Genomic DNA, 18761 nt, shown 5'->3' on the forward strand with positions numbered 1-18761 from the left:
CCTGCATTGTGAACTCGTTACTGTCAAACTAGAGTTCAGATCCGGGCAGCTGCATGCTATCTGTCTTCACGTTACCTTAAGCGTCCTGTTCATCCACACAGTGTGACCCATATAGAAAGAAATAACTGACATGTGACAATGTGGCATTATGTTACTTTTCTTTGATGCCTAGATGTTTTTCTCTTACAACTCAACAAGCGATGTCACCAATAAATGGTAAATTCATGTGTTCTTAAAAGAATCATGCAACATCATGTGGAAAGACTGAAATCCTAAGACGTCCGCTGAGGGTTTCATTGCTTCTAGTGTAGAAAAACACACAAACGAGTTACAACATGGGTATGTTTGTGTTGCGCAGGACCTGGCGCTGTACAACGAGTTCACCATTAGCGACACCTTGACTTTCTTCGGACGAATCCATGGCCTGACATCGAAGGAAACCCAAACACGCATGAACTTCCTCATTGACTTCCTGCATCTACCTCAGAAAAACAGCCTGGTCCGAAATCTCAGGTAAAACTCATTTACCACTTTACAGGCACTTTGCATTTAGTAACGACTAAATCTTGCACCTGGTCGAGGCTAAAAGCAGTTTATCGTACGATACAGCCGGTTAATAATGTGCTGTGGACTTTGAACCTCGAATGATCTGTATTAGTGCGGACAAACATGATATCTTCTCTTGAGAGGCTGTAAAGCAACAAAGCGGTCAGAGCTTGTCTGATAAGCCCACGGGGGAAAGTTAAATTATGCTGCCTCTTTATGACTATCATGTTCGCAGCAGTGTTGACAGAACTGAAATCCCTTGTTAGGCTTACTATTACTTAAACTCGGTGAAACTATATTTCATTAAGTTTCACTTTTTTACGTTGTTGTGTTCTATATTAGCTCTACCACAGTTCTGATGCTAAAAAAGTTCTCTTGTTTCTCTTTAATTTGGTGTAAAAATTCGCTTCAGTGTCCTCTGGTATTATATGTTGAAAAGATGAAGGGACAAAGCTTCATTTGGAAAAAAAAAAGATATATTCAAATATATATATATATATATATATAGTTTCAGCTTGTGTTTTCTGATCTCTCTGCAACTCTACCTTACTTAGTAGTGAAGTCTTATTATGCGGGTGTGAATGCTGTGGCCTAATATGGAAAATTCCATAATACGCGCCTCACTAAAGATATGAATGGCATGCACAAACAGGCACCATATGTGGCCATTACCATGGTGTTTTGTGCGTTTAGTTATTTTATTATGTCATATATGTTTAAAATGCAATGTTAGATGTATTTGCTGACTTGTGATTTGCTAAATATTAGATATAAAGAGCTTGTTTTTTGATGATGTCACCCCTGTGGTTAGCTGTTGTTTACCATAGTCCCACCAGGCAGGTTTGTCTTGACCGCTTTGTTCTGGAAGCTTCCAGCTCCCACCTTTTCACCTTCCTCTGGATCGAGCGGCATGCATGAGATCAACCGGCGACACTGGCGAAGGATCTTCCTGTGTGTTTTTGTCTCACGTTTTGTCCCTGTGTGTCACAGCGGGGGTCAGAGGCGGAGGGTGTCTCTCGGAGCTGCCTTGCTGCAGAATCCTGAGCTGCTCATCTTGGATGAACCAACGGTCGGAGTGGACCCCGTGCTTAGAGCCAAGTATGTAGCCGCCTGTCTGTTCTCTGTGAGTCATGCAGCAGGTCTGCAGACTGCGCTTCACAATCAGTTCAAAGCTAAAAGTTTTGTATAATTCCGCGTCTTTATCTATGCATGTAAATATCTGGTTTGAACTGGATTTGTATTTTAGTTGGATTTTACTTTTTTTTTTTACAAAAAGTAATACTGATAGTTTCTGTTTAGATTGTTGTCTTTCTAAACAAATGTCTCTTTTTTATGTGTTTAACAGGCTTTTATCTATATCTTTTTTTTCTTTCTGGTGATAAGTTTAATTTCAGCACAGACGATCGGATAAATAGTTTTCGACATGACGATGAATATAATCTCAGTTCCAGAAGCTTGAGATTAGATGAGCAAGAAAGTATTTACATTAAACTGTACTATCAACTTTATCAGCTGGAAAATGTTTCTTTGGAACCATGCCGTCTCATAAATCAATAATCAAAACCTCATGTTAAATCCTTTTATACCACAATATCATTTGTTGCTGATTGCTCTAGTCATCAACTTAAGTTTATTGCCGTAGCTTTTGTTTTTTTTTTCCGAACTGCTTTATGTTATCTGCAGAACATCAGTAAGATATTCTCTCAGTATGATAACGTTGAGCATCTATAAGAATCTATAAGTAATCTGTCAGATGATCTGGTACATTTTTCATAGATATTAAGGAATTATTGACTTAAAACAAGCTCCATCATCTTGCTCAAAATTTGTCTTATTTCCAGTGTAGTAAAATATTTGCAGTATAAACTAGATAAAAACAAAAACATGGCAAGATTTTGAGTTTTTGCAGTGTGAAGGTTGTGTCCACCCTGGACAGATCTATAAAAACATGACGAATAAAGAGTTAGTTTCCATTTATTTGTTGAATATGAATACTTAAATTACATGCCTAAAGCACCTTATTATGTAATTATGATCAGCCACAAATACACCATATTTTATTATTCAGTATTTTCAGCATTGATGGATTAGTTTTAGGATTAGTTGATTCGTCTGAAGCCACTTTTTATGATGGTTTGAAGTTCAGTTTATCTTTCCAAAAGATAATCAGCACAGATTATATCACCTTCACACCAACAGGGCCGGTTCATGCCTAGCACTCTGCTAACCTGCTGATAGTAATGTTGCACTGGCAGAAGGGTGAAAAGTTTCACCAGTTAAGGTCAACACGAGCGGTTTAGATTATTCCTGAGAAAGGCGGACATGTTTTTTTTTCTTTTGTAATCCAGCCCCGCTGGGTGTTGCTGTGGTGTTGTTGCATAATGACACGGTCTGGCCGGTAAAACATGTGAGCCGCGAGTTCAGGAAAACTCCGTTCATGCACAAGTCAGGAGTCATGTGACATGTTGTGTTTTTTTTTTTTTTTTTCATCTTTGGTTCTAGGATCTGGCAACATCTGGTGGAGATTGTGAAGACGGGGAAAGTCTCTGTCATCATTACTACGCATTATATAGAGGAGGCCAGGCAAGCCAACGTGGTAAGCAGATATGAACAAGCGCGCATGTGTACACACTGCGACAAAACGAACAGACGGATGCAGCCGAGCCAGGCATGAGAGAGAACTATCAGAACGTCTACAGATCAAAACAGAATAATGAGTCTGGAGATGAATTGTAGTTTTTATTAGTTTTGACAGCAGGATCATGAGTTCAAGTTCGGCAAGGGGACGGTGGGATGGGGACGCACAAAGGCTCACTTGTGTGTTTATTTACATCTTCTGCTCTGGTTGGCAGATTTCATGCGGTGTAGATCGCTGCCATAATTAATAACGGCTTTAAGCGAGTTTAAACGTGCTGCAAAACGGCAGTGGCTTGTTATTTTTAAACGTTAACCAGCCCTTATACTTGTTGTCACCGATGATAAAGAGTTGAAGTTCATACCAGGTAGATCCGCCTCAGCTGGAGGACACTGGGGACAAACATTGGGTTTTCCAAATAGGATGAAAAGGAACAAAGTAAGGAATTAAAATGCACAGCGAATGCTCAACATAGGTCACAGTTTGGTGACGGATCTTTGCTCAAATTGACTTAAAAAACATTTCTTGAGTTTTGTAAAACTTAAAGTTGAAAATAGAGGACATAAGAATGATCACATTTGCATGAAAAGGATGTTAGGAAATCAAGAAGCCCTTTGCCTTCATATTAACGTCGAGTCGCTTTCTCAGAAACCTGACTGCAGGTTCACCAGAAATCCAATAATTCTTTGAGTTCATGTACCATTTTATAAGTAATCTCCTTTACAAAATCCAAGAAGTTAAATTGCAAGTGAATGTTTGCAATGCAGATTAGCTTTCCTGTAATCCAACCAAAGCTATGTGGTGTAGATTAGTGTATGGAGAGAGCAGGTTCAGCTGAGCTAATTGACGACGACGATTTCGTTCACCATATCTGCCATATTTTGATCAGAGTGGATTTTCAAGTTCTGAAAGAAAACCTTGTAGCATTTCTTATTGGTGGTCTATCACATAAAACATGCGGAGGTTTGTGGATTAATGTGATAAAACACGGCAGCGTTCAAAAGGAATTCAGACTATCGGAAAACACCGTAAGCTTGAATAATACAAGTTGTCCGCCCAACAGTCACAAAAACTAAATACATAAAATCTGTCATCACATCGAAATGCTTTGTTTTTTTAAGTTCAACTTGCTCCTTTATCTGCTTGCACTGTTTCCTGTCATTAGAGCAGGTCTAGTTGAAATCCCAAGTCTCTCTGTTGTAGTTCTACCTGTTTTTTCCTCACATTTCAGTTTATTTCTCTTATACGACGGGGATCATAACTTTCATTTCCTTCTTTCTGTTTGTGCTCTCAACCACTTTCAGGAACATAATAGATAGTCTAGATATCAGCTTCCTTTCATAGGGGCCGGTTGTGTATTTAGTGTGTCCATTAACTTGTTGTCTTTATAAAAGGTTTGCTGCTGGACAAACACTGAGACCGAAATCAAAGTATTCTCCTATGAATGTTTTTTTTTTCTCTCATTTTCTTAAGGTTGGTCTGATGAGAAACGGCCATTTGCTGGCAGAAGGTCCTCCAGATGCAGTCATGAAGAAGCACAGTGCCACGGTGAGTACTCTCCAGGTCTCAGGTGTGTGGCTCCTGTCGGAGTCAGTGAGTCGGTTCTGCTTTCTAATGACTGAAACGTGACTAAGAAGGGGGGAAATAAACGGAGAGAAGGTGACCGCTCTCTGCTCTGTGAGCTGTTCTCATACAACCACATGCGCCGCAGCTCGTTCTGACCTTGGTTCCGGGCTGTTTCCAGACCTTGGAGCATGCCTTCTTGCAGCTGTGCGAGTCGTTGGACCAGAACTCCTCGCAGGAATCCAGCTCAGAGAGCGAAACTCTGGAGAAAAGCCAGACGTTTGCGAATGGCCGGGATGAGAGTCAGCCAATCCTGGCGGTTGTGCCTACGCCTGTGGAAGAAGTTCCTAAATGTACAGGTACCGATGTATGCACGATGTATTCCAGGTATAATGTTTTGGGGTTTTTTAATGAAACTCCATGAACTAAAGTTATCAGAATAAGTGTCATAATTTCAAGTTTGTTTGTTTTTTTTACCCTCCTGATGAAAACATTTTGCAGGCTCATGTCTCCCAATGTTGTTCCAAAATATGTCTAATTGTGACCAAGGATCGGTTTTACAAAATCCCAGTCAAGACCTGGTTGAATAAACATTAAATAGAAGTCAAATGAATATCTATGCTTGCAATCTGAATTTGAGACTTTAAAAGCTTCCATCTTTTAGTGCCCAATCGTTTCGTTCCGTCTCCTTAATTAAAGTGGAACCTTATCTGAACGCGTTCGGGTTTATGGCTCCATATTTGTCTGAGCAGAGCCGCTTTATGACTTCAGGCCTTGTGATTCCATGTCGCGATACGGCCTTTAATAGCAGCTCTAAGTTCAGTTTATCAGGAAGACCTTATCCAGGCATTAGTGCGTTCTGGAGACGACAGATACGGTATGAAGTGGGATCATGTCTGTTCAGGAAATGTGTTCGGCGCCAGGTCGCTGGCGTCTATCTGTCCTGGACCTTCTTTGGAAAAAGTGTTTTGTTATTTTTTGTTTGGTTTTTTTTTGTGGTTTTTGTCACTTCAGTAATATTTTTTTTCTACTCTGGAGCACATTCATGTTTTTCAAGCTATGCAGATCAGTCTCTTCAGAATCTATAAACATGGCAAGTCAAAATAGAGAGTCAGCTCATTCATTATCAGTGTTTTGTAATGTAAATGTTTCAAACTTACTTAGACTTTATTGCTTTTTTAGGTGACAATCTAATTCAGAATAGAAGGGAAATGATGCATGGTTTGGGTGTCCAAAGTGCAGCTTCTATCTGCACATGTAGTCGATTTAGAGAAAAGAATAGAAAAACATACAAAGGAAAAGAGACCTGTTGTTGCACAGAATTGACTAAATGATTTTCATTTCAATCAAGACCTAAACATTTTGAAAACTGGATTCCTTTTTTTTCTTTCACTTTTGCCTTCAAACCCTGTTAGAAGTTTTGGACCTGCAGCAATCGATCACCTTCCCAACGACAAAATCAGACTATTTGTTTTGTTAAAGTGCCCTGGTGCCACCCATCACCTGAACTGTAAGGCGGCGCTTACATCATGGCTCAATCAGCTTGTGCTATACAGTCACATCTACGTTAACTTGCTGTTCTCCCAAAGCATCGCGGATTACTTTTCTGTGATTTGATGCTCAGTGGGCTGGAAGGCGCGGGCCAGACACGTCCTGCCAAAGGGGAGAAACATCGCAGCGCTGTTCATCAAAACAATGGTGCGGATGAAGAGAATGCCAGGGTATTTCCTTTTTTGTATTTTCAGTTTTATTTCCGATCAATAACAGCAGAAGATTGACTGGTCGGGTCTCCTGCGGGCTTGCAGCTCGCTGTGCTTCCAGTTCCTGCTGCCGGTCATCCAGATCTCGCTCATCTGCCTGTGCGTCGGCGGAGATCCGAAGGGGATCACGGTGGCTGTGGTGAACAACGACACCAGCCCCCCATCCAGCTCGTTCAGCCAGTTGCTGCTGTCCTTCCTGGATAACTCCAGCGTGATTCAGGTACTCCTTCGCTTCTGGGGAGTGCGATTCCAACGAGCCGATGTTCTCCGGCTCGATCCCGCTTTAGTTTTCACTTAGAGCATCCGGGTTGTCCGTGCATCCTTAATATGACTTAAATTCCTTCATTTTTAAAAAATGAAAATAAGTTGACCTTAAATACTTTAATCATAGGTTTTGTCTTGACTCGACTATCATTTACTGCAAATAAACAGCCAAACAGAAATCTCCTTACTTTTTATTTATAACTCCTACGAAGGTAGCAGTTACTGTACTTAGTCACTTAAATGTGCAGGTGTGTGTGTGTGTGTGTGTGTGTGTGCATTCGTGTGTGTGTGTGTGTGTGTTTTGATTCAAACTTGACCAGCAGAGTTTCAGTTCTCCTTCCCAACAGATCAAACTTCCTTTCTTCTAGGAAAGTTTCGTTCTATTTGTGGAGGAACCGCAGCCTTTCAGAAAACTGCCGTGCTGCACATGGACCACACAGAGTACAAACTGACACAAATTGTCACAGATTATGAGAGTTTTCAGAATAGTGTAGTTTTTTTATCTTCTAGTCTGTGAGCAGCCGGTCCAGGGCGTCGTTAAATCCAATTTTCTTAACCTGGACAAACTTTCAAACACCTGGAATCACGTTTACCTTCACAATTCCTTCCATTTTCCCATATTTTCCTTTCGACGTGTTGCTGGAACCTTTGCAGTATTTTATTTTTAAGACTCGTCTTCTTCCCAAACATGTTTGGGTTCTGTCAGACCTGAGAGCTGCATTTGATACAGTAGGTCATAAAAACACCTCTGGTTCGTCTGGATTGATGTTGGTAGTCCAGCTCTTTCGGTCCGGTAGTTTTTAGATTTTAAAACGTATCTAGATATGACATGCAACATCAAACTGGATTTAAATGTGCTGTGCACAAAACTCAGTTTCCCTAGTGCAGTGGTACCACCGGGGAGAGAACTAAGACACGCAGGACGTCGGCCCTCCAGGGCCCATGTCGGCACCACTGCCCCTGTGACTTTCTGCATGTTAGGTAATTGAACGTTTGGGGAAAAAAACCTTACAGTTATGTCCAGACCTGAGAGTGTAGAGACGTTTCACTTCAAATGGCAGAAAAATGAAACGAGCCATAAATAAACTGCTTATTTTTATTTTTTCGTGTTTACAGGTCCCCCTGCCCCACAACGAGGCGTTCGAAGGGGTCCATAAAGGGGAGTTCTGGGGGGTCATCGGCTTTGGACAGAACTTCACCAATTACTTGACCAAACGGTGAGACGATCTCTAATGACATGACCTCATCTGAATACATCTGGTTTTGATCACACTGCGCGAGTCGACACAGCGAAATACCAAAGTTTGGGTGAAATACACAAAATATTTGGCACAGTAACATCATTAATAATTAGACGACAACAGACGATCTCTTGTTTGACTGACTGGTCGTATTAATTCCTCTGTAGGTCGTTCTGTTTGTGTTGGAGAGTCCGTGTCGCTCGTAAATCTACCCCCACTCTCCACTAAAAGCTCTCGCGTCTCTCCGCTCGGCTAGTGTTACCCGTCAGATACACGTCTACTGCCGTCGGGAGTCTCCTCTGTACTTCGCCAAGACGTTTACAGTTTCCCGCTGAGGCTTTCAATCCCCTGGATGTTTTTTATACATTTTGTCATATTCTGATGCTTTAAACTCCTCTGTTATCTGATAGAGGAACACAAAGCAATAGAGAAGAAGAAGGAAAGGGATTTGTGATTGTTAAGTTTAGTCGTTTTGTTTTGTTTTGTTTTGTATATTCAAGCCTTTTCACTCAGAATTTTGTAATTGGAGCAACTCTTCGACTCGGGCATTGTAACACCGCCTGATGTAATAGTGTAATGAAATTGTGCTATAGACATAGAATTTAATGAAACATAATGAAGTTCCGTATGAATTGATGCAAAACGCTTTTTTTTTTATTTTTGTTTTGAGCTCTGGTCTGAAAAGGCAAATTAGTTATTAGAAGTTCATTTGTTGACCAAAATTTGAATTTAAAAGGATCTACAACATGATCATAATTAGAAGTATAATTCTGGACACTAATATAAATATATATGTAATCACACATCACTGAACAGCTACCAGAAAAACAAAACAAAACAAAGGTTTCATCCGACTCCATGGTTCAGCTGCATTTATCAAAAGCTTCTGAAAACACACATCCTGTTTTCCTTCCTGTCTTCTGTCACTGTGAGGGTTTCGGTTTCACAAACCGGCGCTCTCGCTGTTCATCTGCATCGACCGTGCGCTGTCAGTCCAACAGGTGTTCAGTCGTTACGCAAACACGCTACCGGTTCGGACCGGCTCTGCCAAAGCACGCCGCAGTGTCAAGCAGAAAACAAATTCCTCCAGCTCATGGCTAAAGTACATATACGTAGTTGCTTGGAGACCCGCATAAACTGTATGTGCAGAGAACCGCCTGGCCAGTCTGGTTGTGAAACTTGTTTCCCTGCCTTTTGTTTGACCTTTCTGACCTTTGACCCACTATATGTGCAGTAGAGCTGCTCAGCAGATGGCAGCATGACCGTCCACAGCTGAAACCCTAACCTTAACCCTAACACTAATGTGTTGTTTATAACCAGACATGTTTTCGTGGGTTACATGGTTTTTCCTACCAGCAGTAAAACGATATGTCACAGTGTTGGGTTTTTTTGGTTTGTTTTCTTGGCACTATTTCTCTCGAGTCTCACTTTGAGCCACTCGAGTTCATCGGAACTGCGGTCATGTGAACATGAGTCAGAGTCCCCAGTTTTTGTTTTCTGTGCGAATAGCAGCATGGGAGTCGCAGGTCGCCATTCTGGTCCTTCCTGTCCTTAAAACATCTGGGCGGGGTCTGGTTTTAGGGTGTCAGCCAATCAGACGGCGGTTTTCTGTGAGCCTCGAGGTGCTGATGTGACCAACCCGCTTGAGTGAAACAAAACAGCCTGAGGTCGACAAATAGGGCCTCAAGCAGACTCCAAAGGTGACTTTGATGTTCTCAGACATAGATTACCAGAAGCCTGTCATTAGCACACAACAATCAATATAACCGATAAATGGGTCAGCCAATAAATTGGATCGGGTTTAGATGCTCTTTTCAGTTCAGCAGGGATTTCTGGAAAGTTTCACACTTTCGTTTGGTTCCGTTTATTTCCTCACCGTACCTCTGATCCACCGTCCCGATGATGTCACAGTTACAGCTGTCTATATATGAAAAAAAAAAACAAGGTTTAATTTAGAAAAAAAAGCACCAAATACTTCCAGTAAGAATATATTTTTTAAATAATTTAAAGTAATTTGGTTAAATGGAAACAATTACGGTTCTTAAGGAAAGTGGATGGGAAAACCAACAGTAGAAAGCTGCTTAAAAGGCAAAATGATTATTTTTGCGGAAAATAAAATCGAATTCATAAGCCGAGCATAAGCCAGTGGCATGTTCTCAGTCCGAGTTAAAAACACGTCTTGAGTTTCCTCTGGTTGGAGATGTTATTTGTAGATCTATTGATTTGGCTGAAAGCAGAAGAAGTGTGGCTGACAGACTCTCAGATTCGCCGTGGGTGGAAAATTTAGCCCAGCTGACCTTTCAAGTTCCTGTTAGTGAAACTAACCTCCAGCCACACACTCATCCCTCAATGCATCAATTACTACCATCGTTAATACTGCAATAAAACGTCACCTTGATATTTAGTTGGAGTTCAACAAAAGGAGCAAACAAAGAGAAACAAAAAGCACAATAAGCAAAAGATTGGTTCGAAAAAAAGAGTAAGATGAATCAGAGCTTATTTTAGACTTGATTATTAGCTTACCAATCTTTTTATATATATATATTTAATAAAAATATATTTAGGTTAAGGAGAACATAATCAGTCAATCAAGTTTATTTGCATGGCACATTTTAGCAACAAGACAGTTCGAAGTGCTTTATATCATAAAAACACAAAAATAAAAAGCCAGAAAAAACAATTTGAGAAACCGGGAACAAACATTAACTCAGTCTGTCCAGAGCCACCGTCAAAATCAGGAATGCACGTCAGCCATGTTGGTCAGTGTTCCATTTATCATGGTTTTAAAGCAACTCTAAACAGGAAGGTTTTGAGCCTTTACTGAAAGAAACTGTTTTCCTGGTTTCACAGGTTTCTGCAGCGGCATGTTTCCAAGGAAGTGATCGACGGCGGATCGGTGCACGTCTGGCTGGACCTGACCAGTGAGACACGCTCTTGTTTTCAGTGTTAAGTTTGTTTGTTTTGACGGAAAACGCCGAACTGACCTGAAGCTTCGTCGCTGCACAGATCGGCAGATCGGCCTCATGCTGCAGAAGCAGCTGCACCAGGCGTTTCAGGTACAACATGGACAAGATGCGATCGAAAGCTGGACGCACTTCACCCAATGAGTGACCTTCCTCTTTTAATGTCGGCTGTTATTCATTGTTCCCCAAACTTTAGTTTTACCAAACAGAAACTATCAAATTTCCTGCTTCCTGATGAAACCATTGTTATGATTTCGTGTGAGTTCAATATTAACATTATTTATGATCTGCCTGCAGGCTTTTGTGGATTATAAAATGGGCTCTTTGGCGTACCTGGCTGCTCTACCGGTGAAAGTAAGCGACCTCAAGGAAAATTACACAAGAACATATTCATCATGATCGATTAATATTTAACGATGCTTGTTGTAACTGATAAGTACAATGGAAAATTATTTTCGCAATCATCCATTTGAGTTTTGATTTATCGTTGACATGATAAATTTCAGTTAATGAAAATAAATGCAAAAAATTTTAAACTATGATTAAATGCAGTTGCTGAGTTGTGAATGTTTTCTTAGAGCAATGTTTGTGAATGCCATGCAGAACTATTTAAACCTAAAAGGTCATAAATAGTTTTTTTTTTTCTATCATTGTCTTTATCGTTATCACAATAGTGTCACAAAGTATTACCACAAAATTCGAGGTCCATATCGCCCTCTCTAATCATCAGCAGTGTGAGAAGGTTTGCTGTTTTGCAGCATCAGGTAGATTGAAACCCTTTCTGGTCATTTCCCAGTTCGAGGAGCCGATCTACGGAAGCCTGGACATGGATTTTACCACCTATGTGACTCCCGGAGCCGTCCTGAGGTCAGTGATGAGCGGGCCACTCCGGTTTTGTATTGCTTGCGTCCGAATTTGTTCATTTATAACCTCTGCCGTGGCACATCGCCGGGAAACGCTGAAAGGAACAAGTCCCTCTTTCTCTGACTCGCCTCTGTTCCTGCAGCATCTCCTTCTACCTGGCTGTGGGTCTGACGGCGCTCTCCTTTGTCCTGGAGAGGAAGGAGGGGCTTCTGGACAGGTGCTGGGTGGCAGGTGAGAAACCAAACCTTCATTTGCTCTCGTAGCAGAGCATCCATGAATAAAGAATGCTAGGAGCAAGTGCAGACTTTAATTATGTAGAAAAATGTTTTAAAAAGAAAAAAAAAAAATATGAAATCAAAAATATTTCTAACACATAACAAACTATCACTTTTAAATGACAAATAAATACAAGATGAAAACATGAAATCATACAGGAAATGAACACTTTCTACAAAATAAATATTTTTTCTGAAAAATTAAAGCTGGTCTTTATCTTACTTTGCTGCTTTTAACAGTTTAGCGTAGGAAATAAAGCGTTTGTTAACAATCTCCAGATCTATAGAAACTTCTAAAAGTTGATAACAGCGATGCTGCCACTCATAAGTTATTGATGAAAATCCAGGCGATGCATCATTTAGGTGTAATCTGACACGTGGCCAGTAGAGGGAAGAACATGATCACAGGTGAGGGTGAAGCTGCCAACAGAAAACTTGGAACAAATGTTTTCAGTCGCTTTTTTTTCCCATTTAGAAAAATCACACTGGTGTTGGCCGATAATCTGATGACTCTGAATTTACTGAAATTGTTGTTTGAACAGGATTTAGTCATAGCAAAATGCTGCTTTTCTGTCCTATTAGCTCCTTGGTAAATTGAGTTCCACACTCAAAATAGTCCAACTTGCAACTTGTCTTTTTTTTTTTTTTCCCAGAAAAAGTGAGGAATAATTGAGAAATAAGCAGAGATTATTTCATGGCTTTAATTTAAGTTTTCTTGGTTTGAATAAGAAACAAAATGTCCTCTAATTTTATAAAATAGTCTGGAAATGTAATTGTCTGGTCTCAAGTGGAAGTTGCCTCAAACCGCTGTCATTTTTAGTCTTTGAAAAGGTTTTCAGCTGCAGATTCTTTCCTGTTCTTCGCTCCGTCAGGTGTGAGCTCCCTGGAGACGATGCTGGCTCACCTCTTCTCCCAGCTCTTCGTCATCAGCGTCCAGATCACCCTGATGCTGCTCTTCATCCTGCTCGTCTTCAAGGTTGGCTTGGGGAGCAAACGCCGCACTCACGCTAAGCAATTTTATTGATCTAAAAAAAAAAAAAAAGTGTTTAGGTCAAAAGACAGATTTTGGCCATTTTTAGAACCGATGTTCCCCGTCCAGAACTTGCGCTAGTTTGCAAAAGGAGAATGAGCTCCGGACAAACGTGTCAAACTTGAGACTCCCGGGCCAGATCTGGCCCACCGTATATTTTTAAGTGGCCCTTTAGATTCGTCACACCAAACGACATCCATCAGCTGCAACACTTTTTGGACGAAATCAACAGCAACACATTTATTTTTTCAGCGTTTATAGCAAATGTTTCCGCCAACACAGGCAAAAACATTGGATTTAAGTGATGCCAAGTCTCACCTGAAGGTGGCAGTAGTTCTCCCTTTTACTACACTTCTGCTCATACCTGTCAAGACTCCTGGGAAAGTACAGTATGCTGTGTTTACTGCTGTGCTTCCGTATTAATATTTTCCCATAAATGTCCCGTATTATAGCAGCTACGTCACCAGTCCTCTGACGCCACCCCCGTTCACAAAAACAATTGCGATCGCTGTTAAAAGATGTTCAGGGTTACTTAATTATAAGAAGTACTTATCGAATGCAAAAACAGCATACTTTAAGAGTGTGTTACCAATAGATCCTGGCAAACTGGTCCTTTGAGAACATTCTTGGTCTTGATTTGGCCCAAAGTGAAAATGAATCGCAGCTGCAACTCCAACAGAAGGAGGAGATGAAGAGAAATCCGCAAATAAACTCATAAATGTGTCTGTCTCATAAAATCCCAGGAACCGCAAAAGTGAGAAGGAAGAAAAACAACAATAAAACAGTAGTGGACTGACCAAAGTCACTACGAACACGCTTTGGTTTTGACGTGTGGGAAACATGTCCGACACGCTGGAGGTTAATGATTCGCCAGCCTTCACAGGCCTTCCCAGGAGTTCATTTGCATTTTTACTGCGTCGACAAAAAGTCCGACTTTACCTGTGGCAAGTAGGAGAGACGTAATTATGTTAATAAGAATCCACTGCAGCCAGCAAACAGCTTTTCAATACCAGCTGAGATTTATTTTCCATTACGGCGGCGCGCTCTGTGAGGAATCAGCGTTTCTTCTGCGTGTGCAACAGAGTCTGACGGTAGTGAAGGTCGAGTCCGGCGTGAGAACAACACACCATTGCAGCATGAGTCTGGATTGATCCACTCTATGTGTGCATGTCAGCATGTGTGTGTGTGTGTGTGTTCATAAAATCAATAGAGAAAGAAGCTTTCAGACTGAAGAGGACGGAGTTTGAAGTCCACCTCCACAAAAAAATGGCAAAAACCCAAAGTTCTTGAACACGTGTCCTCAATAAACTCATTGTTTGTCTTACCCATAACAGAAGAGTGTGTGTCCTCCCCTCTGAGTGTGTGTGAATGCATATAGGCCTGCTCAGAACCGTGTTAATTAAGGTGCTGAAATCCAAAGAGAGCGCTGCTTCATAAATCACTTCCTGCATCGCCCGTATCCAGGGATCGCCGCAGGATCGCCACCACAACAGCCTGCGATTGCTGTGGCAACCGTGTGGTCATGTGGCCTCTGGGTGCGGGTCTATTTTTGCACGTTGTCAGGGGAGACGGATGGTGTCTTAGAGCTCCCAGGAGCAACGCAAACATTCCAGTCAACTTTGGAGAGTTTATCACCTCGACTCCTCGCAGCTGGGTCCTGCCCAAACCTCTGCCTGGTTTTCAGGAGTCTCGTTTCGCCTCTAATTGTATTTATTCACATCCAAGCAGAGTCACGCTTGTCGTTTCTTGTGTCTGTTTTTGCTTAGATTTTTTACGCCGTATCATCAGAAGGTCAGAGAGCGCGTGGATCCCTGCAGATCTTTATTTTTGTCATTTTTTGATAAAATGAGCTCTTTAAACTCATGGAAGCATTTCCAAAGTCTGTTCTGGTTTTTCATCTGAAATAGGGATAATTACGCTTGTTTAGGAACATATGTTTTTACTTCCGTGAGATCCCTCATAATGTTCGCTAGGAGCAATTATCTTATCGTTTATTGTGATAAATCGTTGATCACGGTAAGAATTTTAATTTATCGTTGTCACGATAAATCCCAATTAATACTTTAAAAAAAACTGTCCGTATTATCAGAGTTGTCATTTTGTTCAATGAAAGTATCAATAAGTACCAATACATCTGAAAACATAACTCGACCCAGTTACTGTGTGTTAATCCTATGGAAATGCTGTGGTTTTCAGTTTGACTCGTCAATATCATCTCCTTGGTTTTTACATTTTTCACTGTTTTCTTGTACAGCTTGTTCACTGAATGCACATTACCGAATCAAAAGTGTCTCAGCATAACCCCGTCCTCCGTGCTTTCGCATACTGAACGTGATGACAGGGAGCAGAGGGACAGCCTGTTTAGCAATAAAACACCTCCCCACTTCACCACAGCAAAAAGGTGCAATAATGTGCAAGTGATGCATTTAGCATTTATGGGTCATGTTTTTAAAGGACTGGTCTGCAGCAGCAGAAGCCATCTGGCAGCTGTAAACGCAGCAGCAGCTGTAAACGCAGCAGCAGCTGCTCCGCCTCACTCTGGTGGCGGAAAGAGCGGCTGCTTGAACTTTGTGACCCGGCGAAACATGACAAGGCCTTTAAAAAACAAAAATCACAACGATGCGTAGTGTTTGAGCGTGTTGCACTTCCTCACTGTGCTATGTTTCTGTCCCCCTCTCTTCACAGATGCCGAACGAAGGCTCCCTGCTGCTGGTCATTTGTCTGATCGTGCTGCAGGGCGTCACGGGAATCTCCTTCGGCCTCGTCATCTCGGCGGGGATCGACGACGAGCAGAGTGCCAACCAGGCCGCCCTGGGCATCTTCTACCCGAACCTCATCCTGAGCGGTAAGCAGAGACTCAGGGGGGAAGGGTAGTTGGGGGGTGTCTGTCGTAAAACCGCCTCGGGTGTCATCGCCTGTCAGACTCCAAAGTCACAGCTGGCGGCTGATTGCTGGGTTAAGTATGAGCCTCTGATTAAAGATCGTTGTGAGCTGGATGTCAGCCAGGATGCGGGGACCATATTTGTTCAGAAGACCTGATCTGAAGATAGTTCAAGTCATAGAAAATAGCACATATTTCTGGATTTGATGGTGAGGATACTGAGGCACACACATTGAAAATGTAAATACTTGGTGATCGAATCCAAACAAGAAAGGCAGTATCCGCCACTTCGTATTAAAACGAGAGCCGACGCACAAATAGTTAAAGCTTTTAACATAAATACTAAATATCAGTCAAATTACTTGAGAACGGTGTCTTTATGTTGCTTTTCAATGTTTAAAAAAGCAGAAACAAAATTACACAAAAAGCAGTAATAGGATCAAATTTTCATAAATAATTTTGTTTGACATTATAATTATAACAATGAATGATTTGTCCACAACTTCTGAAACATTCAAATTTATTTGATTTGCTACTAAATAGTCAGACTTTATATCTTAAAATGATCTTCATCTCTTCTATTTCTGGCTTTCCGTTTTGAAATACATTTAGCCTTTCTGTTTGCTGCTAAAAGTCTCCGTGTTTCGAAATACAGTTCTCCAATTCGGAAAATGGTTGACTTTGAGTTTTTGCCCTACTGTAAAAATAACTCCAACACAACAGATTGCTATCATTATTGTGCGGAGCAATCAGCGATTGGAAAACGATTTCAGGTTTCCGTCATCTTGTACGAAACTGAACTCGAGAACGGCAAAACCTACTAGAAAAAAAAATCCCTTCTTCAAACACAAATATAAAAAAATGAGCGATGACTCCAAACTTGTCGTTTGCATTTTTTATTCATCCATTATCTTACCCTGCGTCCTCTCCGTCCTGTGCTGCAGGTATCATCTGGCCTGTGGAGTGCATCCCGTATCCTCTCCGCTACCTCAGCCTGGCTCTTCCTCAGACCTATGCTTCCGAATCCCTGCGCTGCATCATGTACAGAGGTAACATGTGTGCGAACACTGACACCGCTGCCGCGTGAGGCTCAGGCCAACAACTTCATTTCTACCGTCGTCTATGACACAAGCATTGGGTCTAAATCATTTATCAGCCTTCGATTCTGGGTAACTCGGGTTCCTTGGAAGTAATGTAAGGCTCTCGTTCTGTGTGCCAATTTTTGTCATGACCTCACTTCACTTTAAGGAATGAATTACCAAACAGCTGGAAGAACGTGCTCAAAAACTGTAAACTGTCGAGTTTTCTGAGCCTGAAATGCTCTAGATATTGGTAATCAAAGTAAATAAAACATGTTTAAAAAAAAACACCCCTTAAATTATGAATGATAAAATGTAGCTGCATAAGAAATATTTATTGAACAAATCCATCCAATACGTGGTAGAAAAGCCTCTTCCTGGAATGAGAATTTTTAAGCATCCCTTATATTGAGAAACTAGCCTTCCTTTGTTTAGGCATGATTTTGACGCAACTGTCTATAAATCTTGAAGATATTCCAGGTCCATTTCCACTGCATATATGTTTTTTGCAAGGACGTCCAAATAGTTCAAAGAACATACAGAGCAAGTAATTGATTCGCTTCTCCAGATGCTCTGATGTGAATTTTAAACACGCGTCATTGTGGTTTTCTTCAACAGTGGAGTCTTGCGTAGTGAGGTACAAAAAAAAAAAGCCCAGGCTGTTGTTGCAAACTGTTGTTGGCGTTTCTGATTATTCGTTTGACTTGTCTTGTCCAGAAATATAATTTTAATGCGTAGCCAATCTTCTGCCCAGGCTGGGGGATGTCCGAGATGATGGTGTGGCGAGGTTTTGCCGTCACCCTGGGCTGGAACACATTCTTCCTGATCCTGGCCACCGTCATCCTAAAGCTGAGAACGTGACAGCCTCCGTCCCCTCGGAAGACGCCGTCTCGAGTGGAGACGGATCAGGAGCCGACAACAACCCTTGGACCTCCCGCCTGCGGAGAAGGCAAAGCAGAAGAAATAAAGAGGAAAAATGGGGAGAAGAGAGGGAGATATCTCCCTCCTGCTGGTCGTCTCTCTGACACAACCTAACACACACACACACACACACACACACACACACACACACACACACACACACACACACACACACACACACCACCCACCCACACACACACACACACACACACACACACACACACACACACACACACACTCGGCACACACACACACACACACACTGATCCTGCAGTAGCTGGTTTGCTCTGTTCAAAGTCTAAATTCAAGATGCTTCAGTAGAAAAAACAAAGTAGCAGCAGTCAATGTTCGTTCGCACTTCTACATGCGGTTTCTCGAAAACCTTCATCCTGTGATCAGCCGCGAACTGACTCAGGGTCACTTTTTGATTCCTATTCTTTCTCATTTTTTTGCCTTTTGACTTAATGCCGAGAGATTTTTCTGTTTGACACTTTAGAATGAATGAAGACCGTATTGTTCGATTTTTGATATAAAAAGAGAAAAACACACAAACACGTTGACTGTAAGGGATGGATATTCGAGGTCCGCGCCGTCCGTGCTACGATGAAGATAAGACGGGCACCGGAGAAAATGAAGGAAACTTTCAAGAGGAGGAGCACAAAACTGGGAGAAAACTTCTCTTTTTCCAAGCAGGAAACTGAGATCATTGCACAATGGAGTGTGAATGCAGACGGAAGTA

General features: G+C 41.5%; 1 protein-coding gene across 5 annotated transcripts in view; it reads left to right on the forward strand.

The window, feature by feature from the left end:
- Window positions 1–18073, forward strand: part of abch1 (ATP-binding cassette, sub-family H, member 1) — a 40133-nt gene extending 22060 nt beyond the window's left edge. For all 5 annotated transcript variants that reach the window (XM_055029265.1, XM_055029267.1, XM_055029266.1 and 2 more), the window contains 17 exons: window positions 359–513; window positions 1537–1644; window positions 3049–3142; window positions 4655–4729; window positions 4926–5103; window positions 6369–6465; window positions 6550–6724; window positions 7885–7985; window positions 10860–10930; window positions 11016–11065; window positions 11270–11326; window positions 11769–11839; window positions 11979–12067; window positions 12984–13087; window positions 15827–15986; window positions 16967–17071; window positions 17856–18073. In XM_055029265.1, the coding sequence (XP_054885240.1) occupies window positions 359–513; window positions 1537–1644; window positions 3049–3142; window positions 4655–4729; window positions 4926–5103; window positions 6369–6465; window positions 6550–6724; window positions 7885–7985; window positions 10860–10930; window positions 11016–11065; window positions 11270–11326; window positions 11769–11839; window positions 11979–12067; window positions 12984–13087; window positions 15827–15986; window positions 16967–17071; window positions 17856–17962 (1797 nt within the window). In that variant the 3' untranslated portion in view covers window positions 17963–18073. The remainder of the gene's footprint in view (window positions 1–358; window positions 514–1536; window positions 1645–3048; window positions 3143–4654; window positions 4730–4925; window positions 5104–6368; window positions 6466–6549; window positions 6725–7884; window positions 7986–10859; window positions 10931–11015; window positions 11066–11269; window positions 11327–11768; window positions 11840–11978; window positions 12068–12983; window positions 13088–15826; window positions 15987–16966; window positions 17072–17855) is intronic.
- The last annotated feature ends 688 nt before the right edge of the window (window positions 18074–18761 follow it).

Source organism: Poeciliopsis prolifica, unplaced genomic scaffold, assembly GCF_027474105.1.
Source record: "Poeciliopsis prolifica strain line A6 unplaced genomic scaffold, Auburn_PproV2 SCAFFOLD005, whole genome shotgun sequence".
Taxonomy (NCBI): Eukaryota; Metazoa; Chordata; class Actinopteri; order Cyprinodontiformes; family Poeciliidae; genus Poeciliopsis; species Poeciliopsis prolifica.